The sequence below is a fragment of the Elaeis guineensis genome, chromosome 4 (genome assembly GCF_000442705.2).
Source record: "Elaeis guineensis isolate ETL-2024a chromosome 4, EG11, whole genome shotgun sequence".
NCBI classification, from domain to species: Eukaryota; Viridiplantae; Streptophyta; class Magnoliopsida; order Arecales; family Arecaceae; genus Elaeis; species Elaeis guineensis.
In genome coordinates this window covers 131,042,560-131,060,878 of record NC_025996.2, presented here as the reverse complement: position 1 = coordinate 131,060,878, position 18,319 = coordinate 131,042,560, and the positions used below count along the sequence as shown (strand labels likewise).

At 37.4% G+C, this 18,319-nt stretch overlaps 1 protein-coding gene and 1 pseudogene across 4 annotated transcripts in view; one reads left to right on the top strand and one right to left on the bottom strand.

Moving 5' to 3' along the window:
- Positions 1-5,835: 5,835 nt before the first annotated feature.
- LOC105042658 (uncharacterized) overlaps positions 5,836-18,319 on the bottom strand; it is a 164,823-nt gene continuing 152,339 nt past the window's right edge. For 3 of the 4 annotated variants that reach the window (XM_073256804.1, XM_073256805.1, XM_073256807.1), the window contains 5 exons: positions 17,171-17,281; positions 7,384-7,451; positions 6,345-6,411; positions 6,186-6,254; positions 5,836-6,098 (listed from right to left, as the gene is read on the bottom strand). In XM_073256804.1, coding sequence (XP_073112905.1) covers positions 6,009-6,098; positions 6,186-6,254; positions 6,345-6,411; positions 7,384-7,451; positions 17,171-17,281 — 405 coding nt within the window. In that variant the 3' untranslated portion in view covers positions 5,836-6,008. Of the gene's footprint in view, positions 6,099-6,185; positions 6,255-6,344; positions 6,412-7,383; positions 7,452-17,170; positions 17,282-18,319 lie in introns of those variants that run through there. The other variant, XR_012141048.1, reaches the window with a different exon arrangement.
- Positions 11,979-15,537, top strand: LOC140856947 (uncharacterized; annotated as a pseudogene).

Sequence of the window (18,319 nt, the reverse complement as noted above, 5' to 3'; positions counted from 1 at the left end):
GTATGTAGGAGACAACTGTACACATATTTGGAGTTACTCAATTGGAGGCATGTGAATGTGACTAAAGTTCCATTGCCAATTTCACTTATTTCCAGATAATGGCCAATGTTATGGTGAGTAGTGCTTACAAGTGGCAGCTTGATGTTGTTGGATATAAGTTAGATATTCTATGGAATCTTAATATAGTAACCATAAAGTCAATATTCAGAAAAAGTGTTGAAGGATATCATCAACTTCAACACATGCATTAGAGGGGACAAGCTAGTAAAGGTGTAGTTGTTCAAGCCAATAAAAGGGCTATGTTGTTTAATTATCAGTTCAACAAGTCAATGCATGTTATTGTTACGGTGGTAATAATAGCGATGGCTATTGTGACACTTCACAACATTGGCAAATTTAGCAAAGTCAACATGGATTTGGCGATGAAGCGAGTATTAAGATTCATTGCCAAGTCCTAGTCTTATGAGGATTTTTGTTTTTCTAGGGCCCGAGGCTTAATATATCTAATTTTATCTTTTAGTAGGAGATAGTGATATTTTCAATCTTTTATTAGAAGATGATGATATTTTGATCTTGTATTGGGAGGGAGAGTATGTAGTTTTATGAAGCGGGAGCAAGTTACATGAAGAGTGGTAAGAAAGAGTTTTTCAGAGACAACTTTGTGAGAGGAGTCGAAATTATTGTCTCAATCTTTATTTTCTTTTGAATAAATTTATTTTTCTCTCTTAGTTTTTTCTTCCATTACTATTGCTTAATTTAAATGGTATCTATTCTAAATCTTAGACCAGCATATTTAATCCATACCAGAAATCATGCTATTCTGCATATCTATCCCATCTCCTTACCTAATAGAAAAAACAAAGCCAACTCTAGCAACGCCACTACTTTGGATTGAAAACTGAATTCTTGGATTAGTTTAGTGCATCACTATTCTAGATAAGTAAATTCTTTTCCTTAAAGAAGATAAACCATTTTTCTAGCTGTGCTGAATCCCATCCATTCGGTTGACTCCAACAACATCATGACTCATCCATTGATCATCCTTATTGCAAAGAATACTCCCACGTTGCCACCAAAATCTGGCCCGACCACAAGGCGCATTAAGATTGGTGCTAGTGAGGTCGGCTGAGACTTAGGTCAGACATGCAAGGTTGGTTCAACCTTGTTGTCAGTTAGGTTTCAAGTTGAAAAGGATAAGGTGAAGAATGGTCGATGGTGTGGTAGAACTCGGATGAGAGATTTGATGCAAGCTATCTGACCTGAAGCGAGAAAACAAGGTCCACTTGCCCGAGTTTATTGGATAGGAGACCCTTTGATGCTTAAATCAGCATAAATATGGAGAACATCAAGAGATTGTACTTGGAGGTCTCTGGATGCTGCTTGTTTAGACAAAGGTCGATGTCCATTACCAAGTAAGGTGGTCACACTTAAATTGCTCAGTAACTACCCCCATGTTATACCCACATGCGGGCTTAATTGCATACATCATTGGCGGAGCTATAATAGCTAGCCATTGGAGAGAATTTAAATCGCATCATGACAGTAGTTTTTAATGGGCCATCTAGCAAACTTATACTGAATTATTGATCAGCATGTCCACATCGGCAAAGCTTGGTTTCGAGGCATATCACTGCATAACCCAGATCTAAGTTTCTGTTAAGCTGTGGACTATAGCTTAACATCAACCTATAGGATACACATTTCTTTAAATCCTTCTTGAGAAATACAGACTAGCTTTTTACCTTCTGTCATTGAAAACCAGCTACTCTAGCACTATAGCCTGCACAGATGCAAGCCAAGCTTCAGCTTGTCAAAGTATAGATTAGTAAACAAGCCTAGTACAAAAGATTTAGGCTTACAAACATAAATAGAACCATACGCGTGGCTCTTGTTTAATTAGGAAACAAAGTAAGATTGAAGAATTGTAATTAGGATTAGCTCAAGCTCTCTCAACAAATAAATAATTGTAGGAGTAAAGTGTTGATATAATTAGAAGAAAGAAACAACACTTCTGAGTTAATAAAATAAAGAAACTATTTTCAGTAATTTTGTCAACAATCATCCTCACAAGGCAACCTAGGGCTAGTTTAAGAGCATGCTTTTGATGTCTATTAATATAATTCTTGCAGAGTAGTTTCTTTCACTTTTATCTGCTTTGTTTCAAGAGCTTCTTCTGTCTCCCGCAGCATGCATGTTAAATCAGCATCAAAGTTGATGTGAAATTCAATAATCAAAATGCAGCATCTATAATCAAGGAGATCGTAGTGCATACTAATGGACATGATAATTCTCACAATACACTTGAAAAGCACTATAGACAGTTGTGATCATCCAAGTTAAATTGGCAACGACAATGAGGACATCAAGTGATTGAGTAGCTTTCTACTATGGCAAAGCTATTTATTAGCTTTTTGTTCTTTTGATAAAGTAACATTTATGTATATTGTCAATAATTTCTTAAGATCTCAGCCATTCAGTTAAGAGATCATATTGTATAAGCCTTGGACCAATTAGTATTACATGGTGATGAGATGTAGCAATATATCATTCACTAAATATAGATAGGAATAGAAAATAAAATTGTGGTACTCAACACATTTTATATCTGAGAATGATTTGCATGGCCAATGACCGGGGCATAAATATTGAGATGTTAAATTAAGCAACTTTTTATTTTTAATTGAACAGTTCATAGAGTCCAACTTTTCTATTTTTAAAAAATTACTTTATCTGACTTTTGCACAGGGTGAATAGACTCTTACTTTTGGAATGCCATAAGCTCTATTCTGCTTGGATTGATGAGTGGTTTGGGATGACTATGGAGCATGTGTGTGAGCTGAAAAGGAAAAATATTTATTACTCTGATACTGAAACCACCAAGTTTTTTAGCAAATTTTCTACATGTTTATTTATTAAAGTAACGCAATTGGTTGCTACTTACCTTACTGCTTCATAAATCCATAGTCACTTAAATGCCAACTTACTACAAGTAGGTCATAAAAAGCTCATAATGTATATGTTATGATCCAAGCCCAAAGCCCAATTGAGAAGACCCAAGCTCAAGCCCAATTAAAAAAAAAAATTGAGAAATTGGGAAGAAGACTCCCGATAGGACTCTTCTTCTCCGATGAGCCACCATGGATCGGGAGTCCTAGGACCACCAGAGGTCCTAGGGCTCTCTATAAAAAGGCCTTCCCCTTTCCTAAGAACCCCTCACCGGTCTTCCTTCCTCTCTTCCTCCCTGATTTCTCCGATTGAAGTCGCGGCCCCTTGATTCATGCTCGCCGCAATTTCTCGCCAACGGGGTCATCGGAGGCTGAGGTAAACCCTTCTTCCTCTTCCTCTCTCCTCTCTCCTTTTTTTTCATGCCTCTGTGCACAACTGCCAGTGACGGGTGTCGTCGGAGAAGGGACCCCCTATTTGGTCTCTTCTTTTCTTTGATTTTTCGGCATCGGCGATCACCGCCGACCACCGGCTTTTGCCTCTCCGAACTCGAGAGGGTTGCCCCCTGCTGCCGGCCTTCGCCGTGCCGGCTCTGGTCTGGACGGCCGGTCAAAGGGAGGAGACCTGTCGGTCCCCTGTTTCGGCCAGGGAAGACCACGAAGAAAAGAAAAAAAAAAGAAAAAGGAAGGAAAAAGAAAAAGAGAAAAAAGAAAAGAAAAGAAAAAGAGAAAAGAAAAGAAAAAAAAAAGAAAAAGAAAAAAGAAAAGAAAAAAAAGAAAAAGAAAAAGAAGAAAAAAAAGGGAGAGAGAAAGAGAAGGAGAGAGAGACTTTCTCTCCGCTCTCTCTCTCTTGGATTTTTTTTAGGATTAATGGATTTTTTAAAAAATAAATATATAATAATAATAGTAATAATAATAATAATAATAATAATAATAATAAAAGAAATACAAGAAGAGTTTTCATGGATCAATCCAATAATCCTGGATGCTGTTATCTAGTTGATCCATGTGAGGACATTGGATTTTAAGAATTTTTTAATTTGATAAAATTTTGATCAAAAATATGATATTTGACGTACCAGGTTTAGAGAAGGATTTTCAAGATTTCTAGAAAGTCCTAGTTTGGATTTTCTTTTGAGGTAAGTAGTGTTTTATCTTTACTGAATTTATCTGATAAATTATAAATTTGAATTATATTAATTCGTAGCATGTTTGTGATTGAAAATAATTGTTAAAAATTATTTATGATTGAAGATATTTGTTAAAAATTATTTATGATTGAAGATATTTGTTGAAAATTATTATGATGATGTATGATCATAAAGAATGATATGATTAATTGACTCGAATATCACCTATTTATATTATTATTAAAATAATATATGAATTGAAAGATGATATGAATTGACAACCTGGCTATGTAAATGATCCCGCCAATGGGGACATATACGTTGGTAATTGATTTATCTTGAGGGTTTATGTCGCCAGTGAGACCAGCGACATGTCGCCAGCGAGACCAGCGATAAACTGCCAGCGAGACCAGCTGTTCCGAAGGACTTTGCTGCTAGATGATTCGCAGCCTACCGCAAGAAGATACGCAGTATTATGACCCTGCCACAGAGAAAATGTGGTCATAGTTCATGGTTGATAAGAAGAACTTAAAAAATTTGATGGATTCAAGATGATAAACATAATTTGAAATTATGATGAATTGAAAATTTATATATATGATTGATTAATGTGATGAATTAAATTATGAATTCATGAATTTGCATATTGATTATGTTATTATCAGCAAACTGATATATATAATATCATTTTCTGATTTATTCAGTTAAAGGTATGCACTGCTTACTGGGCTATTTAGCTCATGATGAGTTATATTTTTTTCTTTACAGATCCAGAAAATTAGCGTAATGCGAGATTTCAGTTGGGAGACCGATTAGAGATGGAATTAGTTTATTTGATTTAGGATTTTCACAGAATTGATGCAAGATTTTATTTTAAGTGTTAACTTTGTTAGGCAATTATTTTTTTTTTGACACTGAGTTTTGATTTGTTATTTGAACTAAGGTTTGATTAAAAAAATAAAAAATTAAAATTTATTCAGCTTTATGTGTATGATATCATGATGAGATGCCTTACATGTTTATGAGAAAAGTTTCTTATAAGTATGCGGCGATTGCCATGACCTTCGACTCAAAATCTTGGATCGGAGGCGTAACAATATACCATACATACAGATACCAAGATAAAAGGCCACTAGATTGCAAGGCTTCTCATTATTTATTATCTAAGAATTGGACCTCATAACTTTCACAACTAATGACTCTAGGTAGCAATGCTACTGACGCTCGAGAAGTGGCCAATCAAAGACTTGGCCTTCAAGATCAAGTATCTCGTGTTTGACTCTTGCATCATCCATAATCTTATTTTTCTTTTTCTAATTAATTTTTTGAGTTCAATGAGATGATTATTTTGTGTATAGTTCTATCATGAATAATTAAGAATAGGGAACAGGACATCATAACCAAAATCTCCGGTTTCATCATCGACACTAAAATCGCATCCCATGTATTGCATGGGGTTATAAGCTAGTTATTTTTTTTGCTTGCCGTTTCATAAGAAACAATGCATTTTGGAGAGGCCTTGACAGAATGCTAGCGATTCACATGCAAGTTGAGCACTTTTCCACTGAAAACTTTGAACATTTCGGTGACACTTAACATTACTCCTTTCTCTAGAGCACTTTTTACCGTCCCACTGCTTGTTAAATTGATACTGAATCTAGTTCTTCCCGTTTCTAATAGAACAATGCTGTTATCAATTTTCACAACCCAAATGTATGACTTTTCTGGCAGATGCACAGCAGTGGACCACCATGGATGGATACTTGATGTTTCAAGCTGGACCATTTTCCTTTTTATTGTACATTAAGATCTGGTTTCAGTTTTACATGATGATACAAGCTACATATGCATTATTGCGAGCAAAAAAAAAAAAAAAAAAGGGTTCCATAAATGCAACATGGGTACGCATATTGAGATTGGCCGGGTTAGAAATTAATTAGCTTTGCTGAGTTGATGTTGTTGGCTGACTTTCTTGTCTGTTGACTTGCATGAACCTTGAAGGAGGGCCACAAATGCTCAACACCACCTGCATACAACCAAGCAATAATTAATACAAGCAACGGTAATCTCTGGGATGACCATATTGCAGAAAGGGCACATTTCAAAAACTTACTGGTAGGAAGACGAGTCCATGCAGAAAACCAATAAGCACCAGTGCCAGATACATTTGAAAATAATAAACCTACAAGATCATGGTCAAAAAGCTGAGATTTAAAACTGGTGGTTTCTAGGTCAAAATATGAAATTAGAAATCCAGAGTTCAATAAGAGACCACAAAGACTTCTGTTCTGGAGAAATGTAAAACAATCACTCCAACTAGCTTTGTCAGTGTAATTCCACTGCAAGAAAAGAGAGAACAAGTATTAAAAAAAAATGGCTTCCAGATTGGAGTCAATTGAATACACAAAAGACAAAAAATAAGCTCAAAATACATTGTATTTTAGCAAATGAGTCATCTCATACATTTCTCGGGAATATTCGATATCTCTGAAATGCTACCAAAGTTCTATGTTTCTGATTATGGTTTTGATGCTCCTCACGGTACTGCAGAATGGGCAGCTTGGAAAAGTGAATATGTTATTTGAATGCAATTGTCAAATTCTCCTATGATGGATGTTTGGAGTCATAGGTTTCAATCAAGCTAAGGTGTGGAGACTTCAGCACAAATTTGGCATGCTTTTCATGAAAGGAAAAAAAAGGAAGAAGGAAAAGAAAAGGAGCAGGAGAACAACTATGTTTTGTCTGGGGACTTTTTTAGAGAACAAAAGGAAGAATTAACCGGGTTGAAACTGTTTACCATTTTGGCAAAATTATTCTACTCCAGTTAGCAGAGGTATCTGTCAAATTTTCTAAAATCCCCATTTACCCCTTGTAAAAGTTGTTCTAGCCTGGTAGAAAGAGTGACATATGGGACAAGAAGCAATAAAGCGGGCTTATCCTGCATTAATCCTACAATTTGGAGCCTATGCTGTATAATCTTCTTGTAACCAATTAATTTGAAACTTCTCTAGTCAGTGCATCTCTTGGTAAGATCATAATGGAAGCATTGTGTGGAAAAGATGCTACTTTCTTTCTGACATGGGATTACAGAAGCTACAATTATAACTTGTCTTGATAATTAAAATATATTAAACAGGTTGAGTCAAAGACAGCAGTCAACCCATTCCTGGAGCAGGAACTGTTGGAGACAAAGATTTCGATAAAGGAACTAACATTAGCAGTTGCCTTCTAGAGTATCATAATTATTTGGTTTCTAGGATGCTGTTTTACTGGATGGCAACTACAAAACAAAAAGGCAAATAACATCTTGCCTGAATACAGAAGCACCCATGGTACTCAGAGCCTTTTTGACCCTGGTCTGCCTATCCCCATTGCTGACCTGTGACCAGAAGAATATTATTAACTCAAGATATAAAGCTTTGCAGAAATTGTTAAAACGGAAACATCAGATAACTTGCAACTCATGGAGAATTCTATAACAAGCATAAAACACCATAAAGTATAACAGCTTTTACTCAGTTACGGTAATCATATAAACCATAGTTAACTGAAGTGGGATCAGAGCTAGATGCAAGGAAGCAGATATCTTAAAATGCTTAGGAAGCAGGCATGGGAATCAGTTCTAGAGAAATTCTGAAGTGGGTGCAACATCCTATATAGAAGAAATTTCTATCTACTATGGAATTCTTAATTTCCATTAAAGTGCTAGTCCTGTATAAATTATACCATCAGAACTGAATAGAAGTAGCTTCTGTAGTGTCATTAGGTTGTTGAATCTATGGCTCAGTAATCTTACCATCAATGCTCAAATCATGCAATCAGTTTCGAGTTATATAGCCTAACAACGATCCAAGCATTATTAATCCAATTTGATAACTCAAGTCAGCTGTAGTTTTTAGTCTGGCAATCTGATGGATCTAAACCTAATTGATGCATTAACCAACGAATGAGATTTAGACTGAGAGCAAACTAATATGATAACACTGCACCCAAGCAAGAATCACTGACTCGGAACCAAACCTTGTACTGGCCGGCCAGTGGTATGAGTTGGTACACCCCCATATCAGACCATACCATATTTGAACCAACACTAAAATGTGGGGTGAACTAGGGAGGAAAAGAGAGAGAAAGAGAGATGGGGGAGGGAAGGAGAGGGAAGGAATGAAAGAGAGACCAGCAGATATACCGATCGTGGGTATCGGAGAGTTGTAGAGGCTACCGGAGGGCTGTCGAGGCTTCTCATGCTCCGCAGTCCTCTACGAGAGAAAATAAGAGCAGAGAGAGATAGAGAGAGAAGATAAGGCAGGGGAAGGTGGTGGGGAGGCTGTCGGAGGGTGCTGGGAGTGAAGCCGGCAAATCCATTGCCGACTTCACTGTGTATCGTCTTTTAAAAAAAAAATACAACAAAATAGGGGCTTTGCCCCTGTTTCAAACCCACGGTGGCTACGGGCTATTTTGGGCTGTCGGGTAGGCTTTGCCCCTGTTTCGAACCCACGGTGGCTACGGGCTATTTTGGGCCATCCGGTAGCTACCCGACAGTCTTCTTACTTTCTACCCCTTATCTTTTCTCCCTTCCCCTCCCTCTCTATCTCTCCCTCTTCTCGTATCTCAAGGAGGACCGTAGAGCCCCAACGAGCCCTCGGTGGCCTCGATAGGCCACCCTGGCCTTTCCCTTTCCTTCCTTCCCCTCCTCTCTCACTCTTTCCCTCTGTCTCCCTTGCTTCATTTTTGCCAATGTTCTGAATTGAATGCTTGAACCATACCGATTAGTTGCCGATACAGTTTGACATACCCTGAACCATTGGATTCTAGGCGATTTGGCGAACCATGTGCCCAAGGTTTTATGTCTTGGTGGGATAGGACATCCTACCCATCCCATCCCATTCATATGAAAAAATGGGACCAAGATGGATTCAGGACTCCAAAACTTATCCATGTGGAAAGAGAAGGAAAGAAGGAAAGGAAGGAAAGAAAGGAAAGATGAAAAAAAGGAAAAAGTGAAAGAAAAGAAGAAAAATAAGAAAAAGAAAGCAAAGGAGAAGAAAAAGAGAAAGGAAAGAAAGGTACAAGAAAATAAAAAAAAAAGAAAGAAAGAAAAAAAAAGAAAGAAAGAAAAGAAAAAAAGGGGAAAGAGATTGAGGATATTTATCGAGATGCATGATCAGGACTGCTGCCGGGACAGGATGGAACAGTAAGCCATCCCATTTTGTAAAGAAACCGGGACAATTTTGTCCCATGAGATTTAAAACCTTGACTGCACCTACTGGTCCTACTCTACCACCAAGCTCTCCGTTTCTCTCTCATTAATAAATATTTTATTAACCCCTCCTTTTCCTTCTAGAGTTTCCCATTTCTACCCTCATCCACCTAGTCATCCTCAACATCCATATTCCATTACCTATGCTCCCTCTTATCCTCTATCATGCCCCTTTGTTATGATCCACCACCTTCTGCACCTTTCCCTTGGCTCCTCTCTATAATCCTCCAAGCTCAATCACCCCAACCTCCACTTTCCTCAGCCTTAACCCTCTTCTACACCTTCATGCACCTTGCAACTCCCTTCCCCCTCATGAACCCCCCCTCCCTCCCTCTCCCTTTGACCCCCTCTCCCCCTGCCCATTACCAAACCCTCATCAATCCATGCGTTAAATGATGTATGCCAGGCAGCATACCATCTCAATATATGACCAATGTACTAGGATAATCCAGCATGAGAGTTCGAGGGCACCAGACCCAACTAATAGATTGAAGGTAGTCAGACTAAGACCAACATCCCAGATAACAGCCAAAAGGAAAAGGACAGCTTGTGAAGTCAAAGCATCAAACCATTTCTTTTCTATCAGATTGAGTGAGCTTTCCATATTGTCAAATGCAGTTCAGGTATTGAGTTAGCTTTCCATATTTGTCGAATGGAGTCCAGGTATGGAAGATATCACCAAGAAATTGATAAGGTGCTGCTTGAGTGAAGTCAATGGGAATATCATGATATCACCAAAAAATTGACACCTAATTTCTGCCTTACGATGCCTAGGAAATCATGTAATTGTCAATTGGCATAAATGGTCAATATTTTTGTTTCTATAATTAGTAATTTGAGTCCTACTCAAGTTTTTAAGGGCTTTCCAGGAGACTTTTTTTTTCCAACAAATTACACATCTTCTCCTCCATTTTGAGCATATTTGAGTTAAAGAAGAATATAGAGTATCTTTCCTGATTATTTTTGTGAAGTATCAGGCCGTGCAAGAAAGTGAGAGGCTATTGTTAATATGAGAAAAGTACTTGGTGAGAGGCTATGCACCTTCAATCAAATTCAGATTGAGGTATCTGCGTGAGGCTTGGATCCTTGTATCAAAGCCTTTTGAGGCCGAATGTCTAAAGCTAAACTTTTAGAAATTTTGCTACTTGGACCCTCACGACCATCTCGAAGAATCTATGTCAGATCCTATTGACAAGTCAGATATGTATTAGACATTCAAATACTCAACAAACTCTTTGATGGTATCTTTCACAAATTGGTACATACTTGGATAGTTGGATCCAGGGTTTGCCGTACCGGGCCGAACCGCCTAGTACGGGGTGTACTGAGCCGGACCGGTCCCTTATCGGTCCGGTTCAGGCCTGTTTTTTGGAAAACGACCCCGAACCGCACTGAACCGCCTAGATCGGTGCAGTTCGGGCCCATACCACCCGAAATCGGGCGGTATAGCTCGGTTCGCCATCGGTTCGGGATGAACCGAACCATACCGCTTGGGGGATCATTTCACATGGGGGAGGGGGGGAGGGGGGAAGGTGGGGGCCTTTTCACGTGGTTTTGGAGGGGGAGGGGGGAGAGAAATGGGTGTGGCCCACTTCACATGGGGGGGAGGGCCTGGTGCTTTAATAAGGACCAGGCCTTCGGTGTTCTCTGAGAGTTCTCAGAGAACACCCGTGGCCGTGGGCAACCTTGGTCTCAACGGTTTCGTTGAGACCTCCAAAAAATTAGAAAAGAAGGCAAAATTTCGTGAAATTGGAGGAGTGATTTGAGAAGAGGCTGATCTTTGGTCGGAGGTAAGATAATCTATTATTTTGTTAGTAAATATTTTTTTTTATTTTTGTTGTTAGAAATAGGATAAAATGAGGTAAAATGAAAATAGAAAAAAATCATGCCAAAATCTTATGATTTTGGTATGATTTAACTATATGTGGTAAATCTTTGAAAGATCTACACGATGATACCAAAATTATTAATTTTTATTAATTATATATTTTTTAAATATTTTTATATATTTATTCATTTAAAAATTAATAAAAAATTAAATTTAAGAAAAAAAATCAGAGTTTGAAAATCATGTTTAGAATGATTCAAGCTACTTAAATCTAATCTCAAATTTTTTTTAAAATATTTTTTTAATTATTTAAATAAAAAAATTAATTATAAAATAAAAAATATATAAAAATAGTGTTATATTTTAGTTAATTTAAAAATATTATTTGAAGTATATAACATATTTATTTTAAATTTATAAGTTTTAAAATAATTATTAAAATTATTTTAAAATTATATATAATTATTTTAATTATCATTAAACTATCATGTTTTGTTATACTTGCATATATTTATAAGAAAAAAATTTAGAGCATGATGTTCGTTCACTTTAATTAATCAGCTATTTTATAATATATATTTATTTATATAAAAATTATTAAAAAAATAAAAAAATAAAAAATCAGAGTTAGTTTTGAAATTGAGAATAATGTTTAGAATGATTCAAAATAATTGAAATATTTGAATCTAACTTGAGATTTTTTTGAAATTCTTTTTGTAAATATTTAAATAGTAAAAAATATTATCAAATAAAAAATATATGTAATTAATATTATATTACAGTTAATTCAAAATAATTAGTATTTTGTTATACCTGCAGAAATGAGTAAAAAGAAAGATCCAGAGCGTGACATCGGTTGGGATCAAGACGAGATGCTCTTGGCTCGGCATCATTGGAGACATAAATGGTGCAACACAGAGTTCAAGAGAGGAGGGGTGACTAGGTTGAAGCAGCACCTAACTGGTGGTTATCCTGATGTGTCCATGTATTGAAAATATCCGCAAGAGGTCCGACAATTGATGAAAAAGTACTTTGCTGATTCGAAAACAGTGAAGGAAAGGACAAAGCAAAAAAAGATCGAAGTAGACTGTCGAGCTGCAAAGCCACCTTCTTATCACTCTAGAGAGTCAGAGGAGGCTTCTGCTCCAGATGATGAGGAGGCGCAGATTGAGACTACCATTCAGGCGAGCTTGGCGGATCAGTACCGACAGGAGGAGATGGCCTGGTACAGAGAGTGATTCGGACCATCATGCTATGAATCAGGGTCTGAATCAGCGACTGATGGGGGAGAATTCGAGTTAAGAAGGACTACCTCAGTCAGAGAGCCTGGTGGTAGAGGAAGTAGACGCAGCATGTCTTCTTTATTGGGAGCTTTTGGTAGTAGGAGGAGGTCCTCCAGAGATATTCCAGTGGGAGCCAGTATTCAAGATTTGGATCCACATGCTTTGTCCAGCAAAGATTCAAAGCAGCAGAGAATTGACAGTATGCTGAAAAAAAATAAGAAGAAGGATATGTGGCGAGCTATTGGATCATGGTTTTATTTCAGCCATATTCCAGCAAATGCAGCAGCCACTCCTTACTACCGATCTGCTATTTCAGCCATAGAGGTTGCCAGCCAGGGTGTAGATCCTCCAGGACCTAAGGACATCTATGATCAGCTTCTTGACAGCAACAAGGAGGATCTGCAGAGATGGATTGCTTCTTACAAAAATAAATGGCCTACATACGGTCTGACAGTGATGTGTGATGGTTGGACAAGTCCTACTAGACGGAGCATCATTAATTTTTTGACATACTATGATGAAAAAATATTTTTTCACAAATCAATTGATGCTTCAGATAAGATGCACGATGCCATATATATCCTTGGTCTGATGGAGGAGGTGATTGATTCAGTGGGTGAGCAGCATGTCGTGCAGGTCATCACAGATAATGGATCACAATATAAGGCTATCGGAGAGTTGCTGATGGAGCAGCGATCGCAGTTATACTGGACCCCATGTGCTGCACATTGCATTGATCTTATATTAATGGATATTGAGAAGATTCGCAGGGTGCAGCAAGTAGTGGAGATTGTCCAGACCATTACTAGATTTATCTACAACCACATATGGGTTCTTTCATTAATGCGAACGCATACTGGGGGGAGATCTTATGATGGAGTATCACACGGTTTGCTACCAACTACATAGTACTTGATAGTCTTCTTCAAAAGAAAGCAATCCTACGTCAGATGTTTGTCAGTGCCGAGTGGCAAGAGAGCAGATATGTGAGGGCCGGCACTGATGAAAGTCATGTGGAGAACTTGGTGACGAGTCAGTCATTTTGACAGCAGACTGAGAAGGTAGTGAAGGCTATCAAGCCTTTATATGAGGTGCTTCGCACTGTGGACAGCGAGAGATACCCCCAAATGGGCTTCTTATATTACATGATGGAGAGGGCAAAGAAATAGATCAGTGAGAATGATCCCAAGCATACTCAAGAATTCATTAACATCATTGAGCGCCGTTGGGATTATCAGATGGGTAGAAATTTGCATCTAGCTAGTAAGTTTAGATTCAAGAATGTTTAAAATATTTTTTTGAAGCATGAAAATAAGTGTGCTTAATCAGTCTTGAAATTTATCTGCAGCTTATTACTTGAATCCGAGATTTCAGTATGCCATTCTGGGGATAGATATGGACAGCGAGCTTCTTGCTGTTCTTCGCAATGTCATATATAAGATGGTGTCCGATCCAGAAATCACATCGTTGTGTCTGCAAAAAGTATGCTAGTTTAAAATAGATGTAATTATTCAACTGAATTCGATCTGATATATTTATAAATAAGAAATATATTTTGTTTCAGACAAAATAGTTTAAAGAGGGATCAGACAGTTTTAGAGTTCCATCAGCTGTCATAAGCAAAAAGCAGATGAATCCAGATAAATTACATATCAATAATGAGCAACATAGATTGATATATAATTTTACTTAATAATATCATCAAATTTGATATGTAATTTTGCTTTTGCAGCTGAATAGTGGATTTATTTTGGAACGTCAGTAGAAAATTTAAGACATATGGCTGTCCGTATTCTTTCTCAGACGGTCTCTGCTATAGTGGCTGTGAGCATAATTGGTCTACTTTCGCCCTTATCCACAGCAAACAGAGAAATCGTCTGACACAAAAATACCTCGATGATGTTGTATATGTTCACTACAATTTGAGATTGAGGCTAAAATATATTCAGGAGGAAGTTCAGTTGAAGTACACTGATCCGATGCTGGATGATTATGCTGACGAGGACGACGATCCGATCATCAGATGGCTTGTAGATCAGCAGCAGGAGCCAGAGCTTGATGAGCCGGGGTCTCCTCCACGACCAGCCAATGTGGTGGCGAGAGAGATCAGGATGGATCCAGGACAATGGACAGAAGAAAATATTTCACATAGAGTTCCAGCTGATCAGCCACAGCCTGAGGGGACACAAGGGACTCATTCATCACATGACTCGCTATCCGATACATCTTTCCAGAGATTCGAGTAAGAGATGTATAGACGATCCTCCCGACAGCCAGCAAGAAGGCATCCATCCTTCCATCACAGGAAACTCAGTCACAGAGGGACACAAAGGGGAGAAAGAAAAAGACAGTTGTACGTGCACCACTCTCGAGAGTACAAGAGCTATATGGCTCAAATACGGATATCAGGGAGAGTGATGATGATACTGGTAGTAGTAGCCATGGATCTGATGATCAGAGAGGAACTGGAGGACAGGAGACCATCGTTAATGAGACAGCCACAGGGTGACATTCGATTCACCGATGAGTCTCAATTTACACATGTCACACAGGATAGGGATCATGGTGGACGAGTCGGTAGAGACCGTGGGGAGCCGATTTCATATAGACGATGAGCTCCTAAAGGTCGTCCAGCACATGATGCAGCTGCGAACGATCTTGCACGTGGAGTAGGGTCTATGGATGTATCTGCATCATCCTCGCATTATGGATCCTACTATCCGCAGCCACCTTATGATTCATATGCATACGGTGCATCCGAGGCATCGTCTTCTAGTGGTTACTACCCTATGCAGTCTGGAGTATCTTACGGATCAGATTTTGCTACTGGCATATTTGGATGGGCTCCTCCACAGCCGTACCATCATCCTGAGGATACTTCTCAGAGTCAAAGTTTTAGTGAGAGGTCTGAGATGTCTTACAATGCAGAGAGGATGCCTTATGGGATGAATATTCGAGAGTACGGTGCAGCTTGGCTAGAGGGTTGGACTGATGTCCCTCCAGACTATGTTAATGATCCAGACATCTACGAGCATCACAGACACTCGACAAGAAATTAAATGCAGAGTACATCTTGAGATTCGTATATCAGTTATTGCGCTTTGTACTTAAATATTTAAATATATTTTAATGCATATTTTATATATTTTTTCTTTAGTTTTAAGATGACATTGTTGAAATATAATGTAAATAAATATATATTTGAAATTTTGGATCAAGAGTCTTTGTACCGCTACCTAACTCCAAATTGAACCCAAATATGTCAATAATATGCAATATAATGCCATTTTGAAGTTGTATTTATCAATTATTAACTTCAATATCCAAAAAATATTTGAAAATCAAAAAAAAAATTGTGTATCGATACCGAACCGATATGTTTTGGCATATCGTGTGTCGGTACGGTATGGTACCGTACCATACTGTACCGAGCTGGCACCGGCATGCCGTCCGGTACCGATACAGGGAACCTTGGTTGGACCCTTTCATTAGTCATTTTGATCCATGATAATGATAGTTAGAATTATGCTCGTTCCTTCGGGGAATTTATGTAGGCGTAACAATAACTTTGCAAAAAGTCATGTTCTTATATTCTTAAAATAATTTAGGAGTTTGAATAAGAAACATGTTGGTTGAAAGTCATATTTGAATGTTTTTTTTTGATAATATTGAAAGTATAGTTTATTTAAGTTCCTTACATGTCCCTATCTCCCATTTTTATCCTCTTCCTGAGATGCTTGAATGTCTATGAATGTCACACCCATATCCAGACAGCACTATTATAAATAAGAGGTAGATGCCTGTTGGATATCTCATCATCAAGAATATCACCTTTCCTTTCAACATAGTCAATTTATTTTTGGCATTTGCAATTTTTTTAATTTAATTCACTTTTCTGACATTTATATTTAATTTTGTTGTACATATTTTATATGTTATGGGCTATGGGACTTCATATACTTGCCTATATCATTTAAGTTTTACTTGTACATCTAAAACCAAAACCAAAATGCTTCAGTTTCATTTGAAGGAAATAGAAAACTAGATATAGTTTCGGAGTTTTGGTCATAACTAGCCTGTAAGGCCAAATGATAAGTATATATAAGCTAATTCCTTCTCTTGGTTATCTTTCATGTTTTTTAAAAATCAGAAAGCATTTTCTCTACACCATTACACCAAACTTAAGTTCTTTGAGTTTTGAGAGGAATCTAGATGAAAGCATAATAGAATTTATGAATAAAAAATTGAAATTACTTGCCCAAGGGCTTAGGTGGCATGCGAAAATTTTCTCATACAAACCATATACCTGGTTCGAAACTACTAATCATATGTCTGAATTATGCAATACAAGCTAATTCTTACAATTCCATGCCCAAGTAGGAAAAGGAACTGCCTACATTCTTTGTAACCTCGTTAGGTCCCCACTCAGATTATTTGGACATCAGACAAGTCTAAAAGATTTATCCAAGTTCAAACTCCAACTTAAGGATGAGAGAGAAAGTGAGAGAGTGGTTGACTATGCGCGCGCATGCACACACACACATATATACATCAAATATATGCATGTTTATATTCGTATGTTCTCCAAAAATGATTTATTGAAGATGGTCATAGTAATATAAACACATTGTCATTGTTGGATTGTGTAGACCAAAACAGCAGAACTGAAGTTGTTATGCTGTGAATGTAAACTATTAGCATTACTGTGTGTAAATGAGAGAGAGACTAACCGAGAATGCATGTGTGATATGCACACAAAACTCAACAGCAATTCCTATTGACATAACAAGGTTTACAACAGAAACTGCATTCAGTTGGATCTCCAGGATGGCCATCACTCCCTGCCAGAATATGTGATGTAAGCATATAGAAAAACTAAAATTTTTGCAGGAGATATAATCATAAAAACCAAGCAAAGAATTCAAAATCAAGAGCCAATTACAATAAATGTTACAGGGAGTCATAAGATACGTATGAAAATAGATATTTCCAAGGTTTTAAATCCTATGGGATAAAGTTGCCTTGATTTCTCCATGGAATAGGACACTCCGCTGTCCCGTCTTATCTCGATAGTAGTCCTGATCATGCATCTTGGTAGATATCCCCTATCTTTCTTCCCTTCTTTCCTTTCTTTCTTTCTTTTTTTCTTTTTTCTTTCTTTCCCTCTACCTTTCTCTTTTTCCTTTCCTTTTTCTTTCTTTTTCTTCTCCCTTTCCTTCTTTTTTTCATTTTTCTTCTTCTTTTCTTTCATTTTTTTTCTTTTCTTCATCTTTCCTTCCTCCCTCTTTCTTCTTCTCTCTCTGTGGATGGGTTTTGGAGTCCTGAACCTATCCCAATCCCATTTTCTCATAGAAAAGGGATGGGACAACCGAGACCCCCCTCCCCCCCCATCCCACTGGGATCTAAAACCTTGGATATTTCAAAATTCAAATGTCTGTAAGTGATACGTTGTATTTCATGATATGCTACAGATGTGAAGTAGAAATAGTAGGCCCCATCCAGACATAATCCATAAGTGAAGTAGAACTAAACATCCATAACAAAAAGGCTAATCCAAATATGTTAAGTTTGATGGAGCTCTTCACAGGGAATCAGGCATATTTCATTCATAAATTTGAAGTTTGCTTTTCCACTATTCATTGATACGATCGATGATACAATCTAGCCATGTGATCTGTTAATCACTAGGCACTACAGATGAGTTGTATCATTTTAATAAGTAAAATAAGTGAAACTCCATCTAAATATCATGACAATCATAATGTCAAGAAAAGGTGAAAAACATTTGGATTGGATAAAATTTAAGAATACAAATATGTTGACACTTTCCTTGAACAGCAATGGATCACTGAAAAAAAATGTCAAAAAAAAATCCTGAT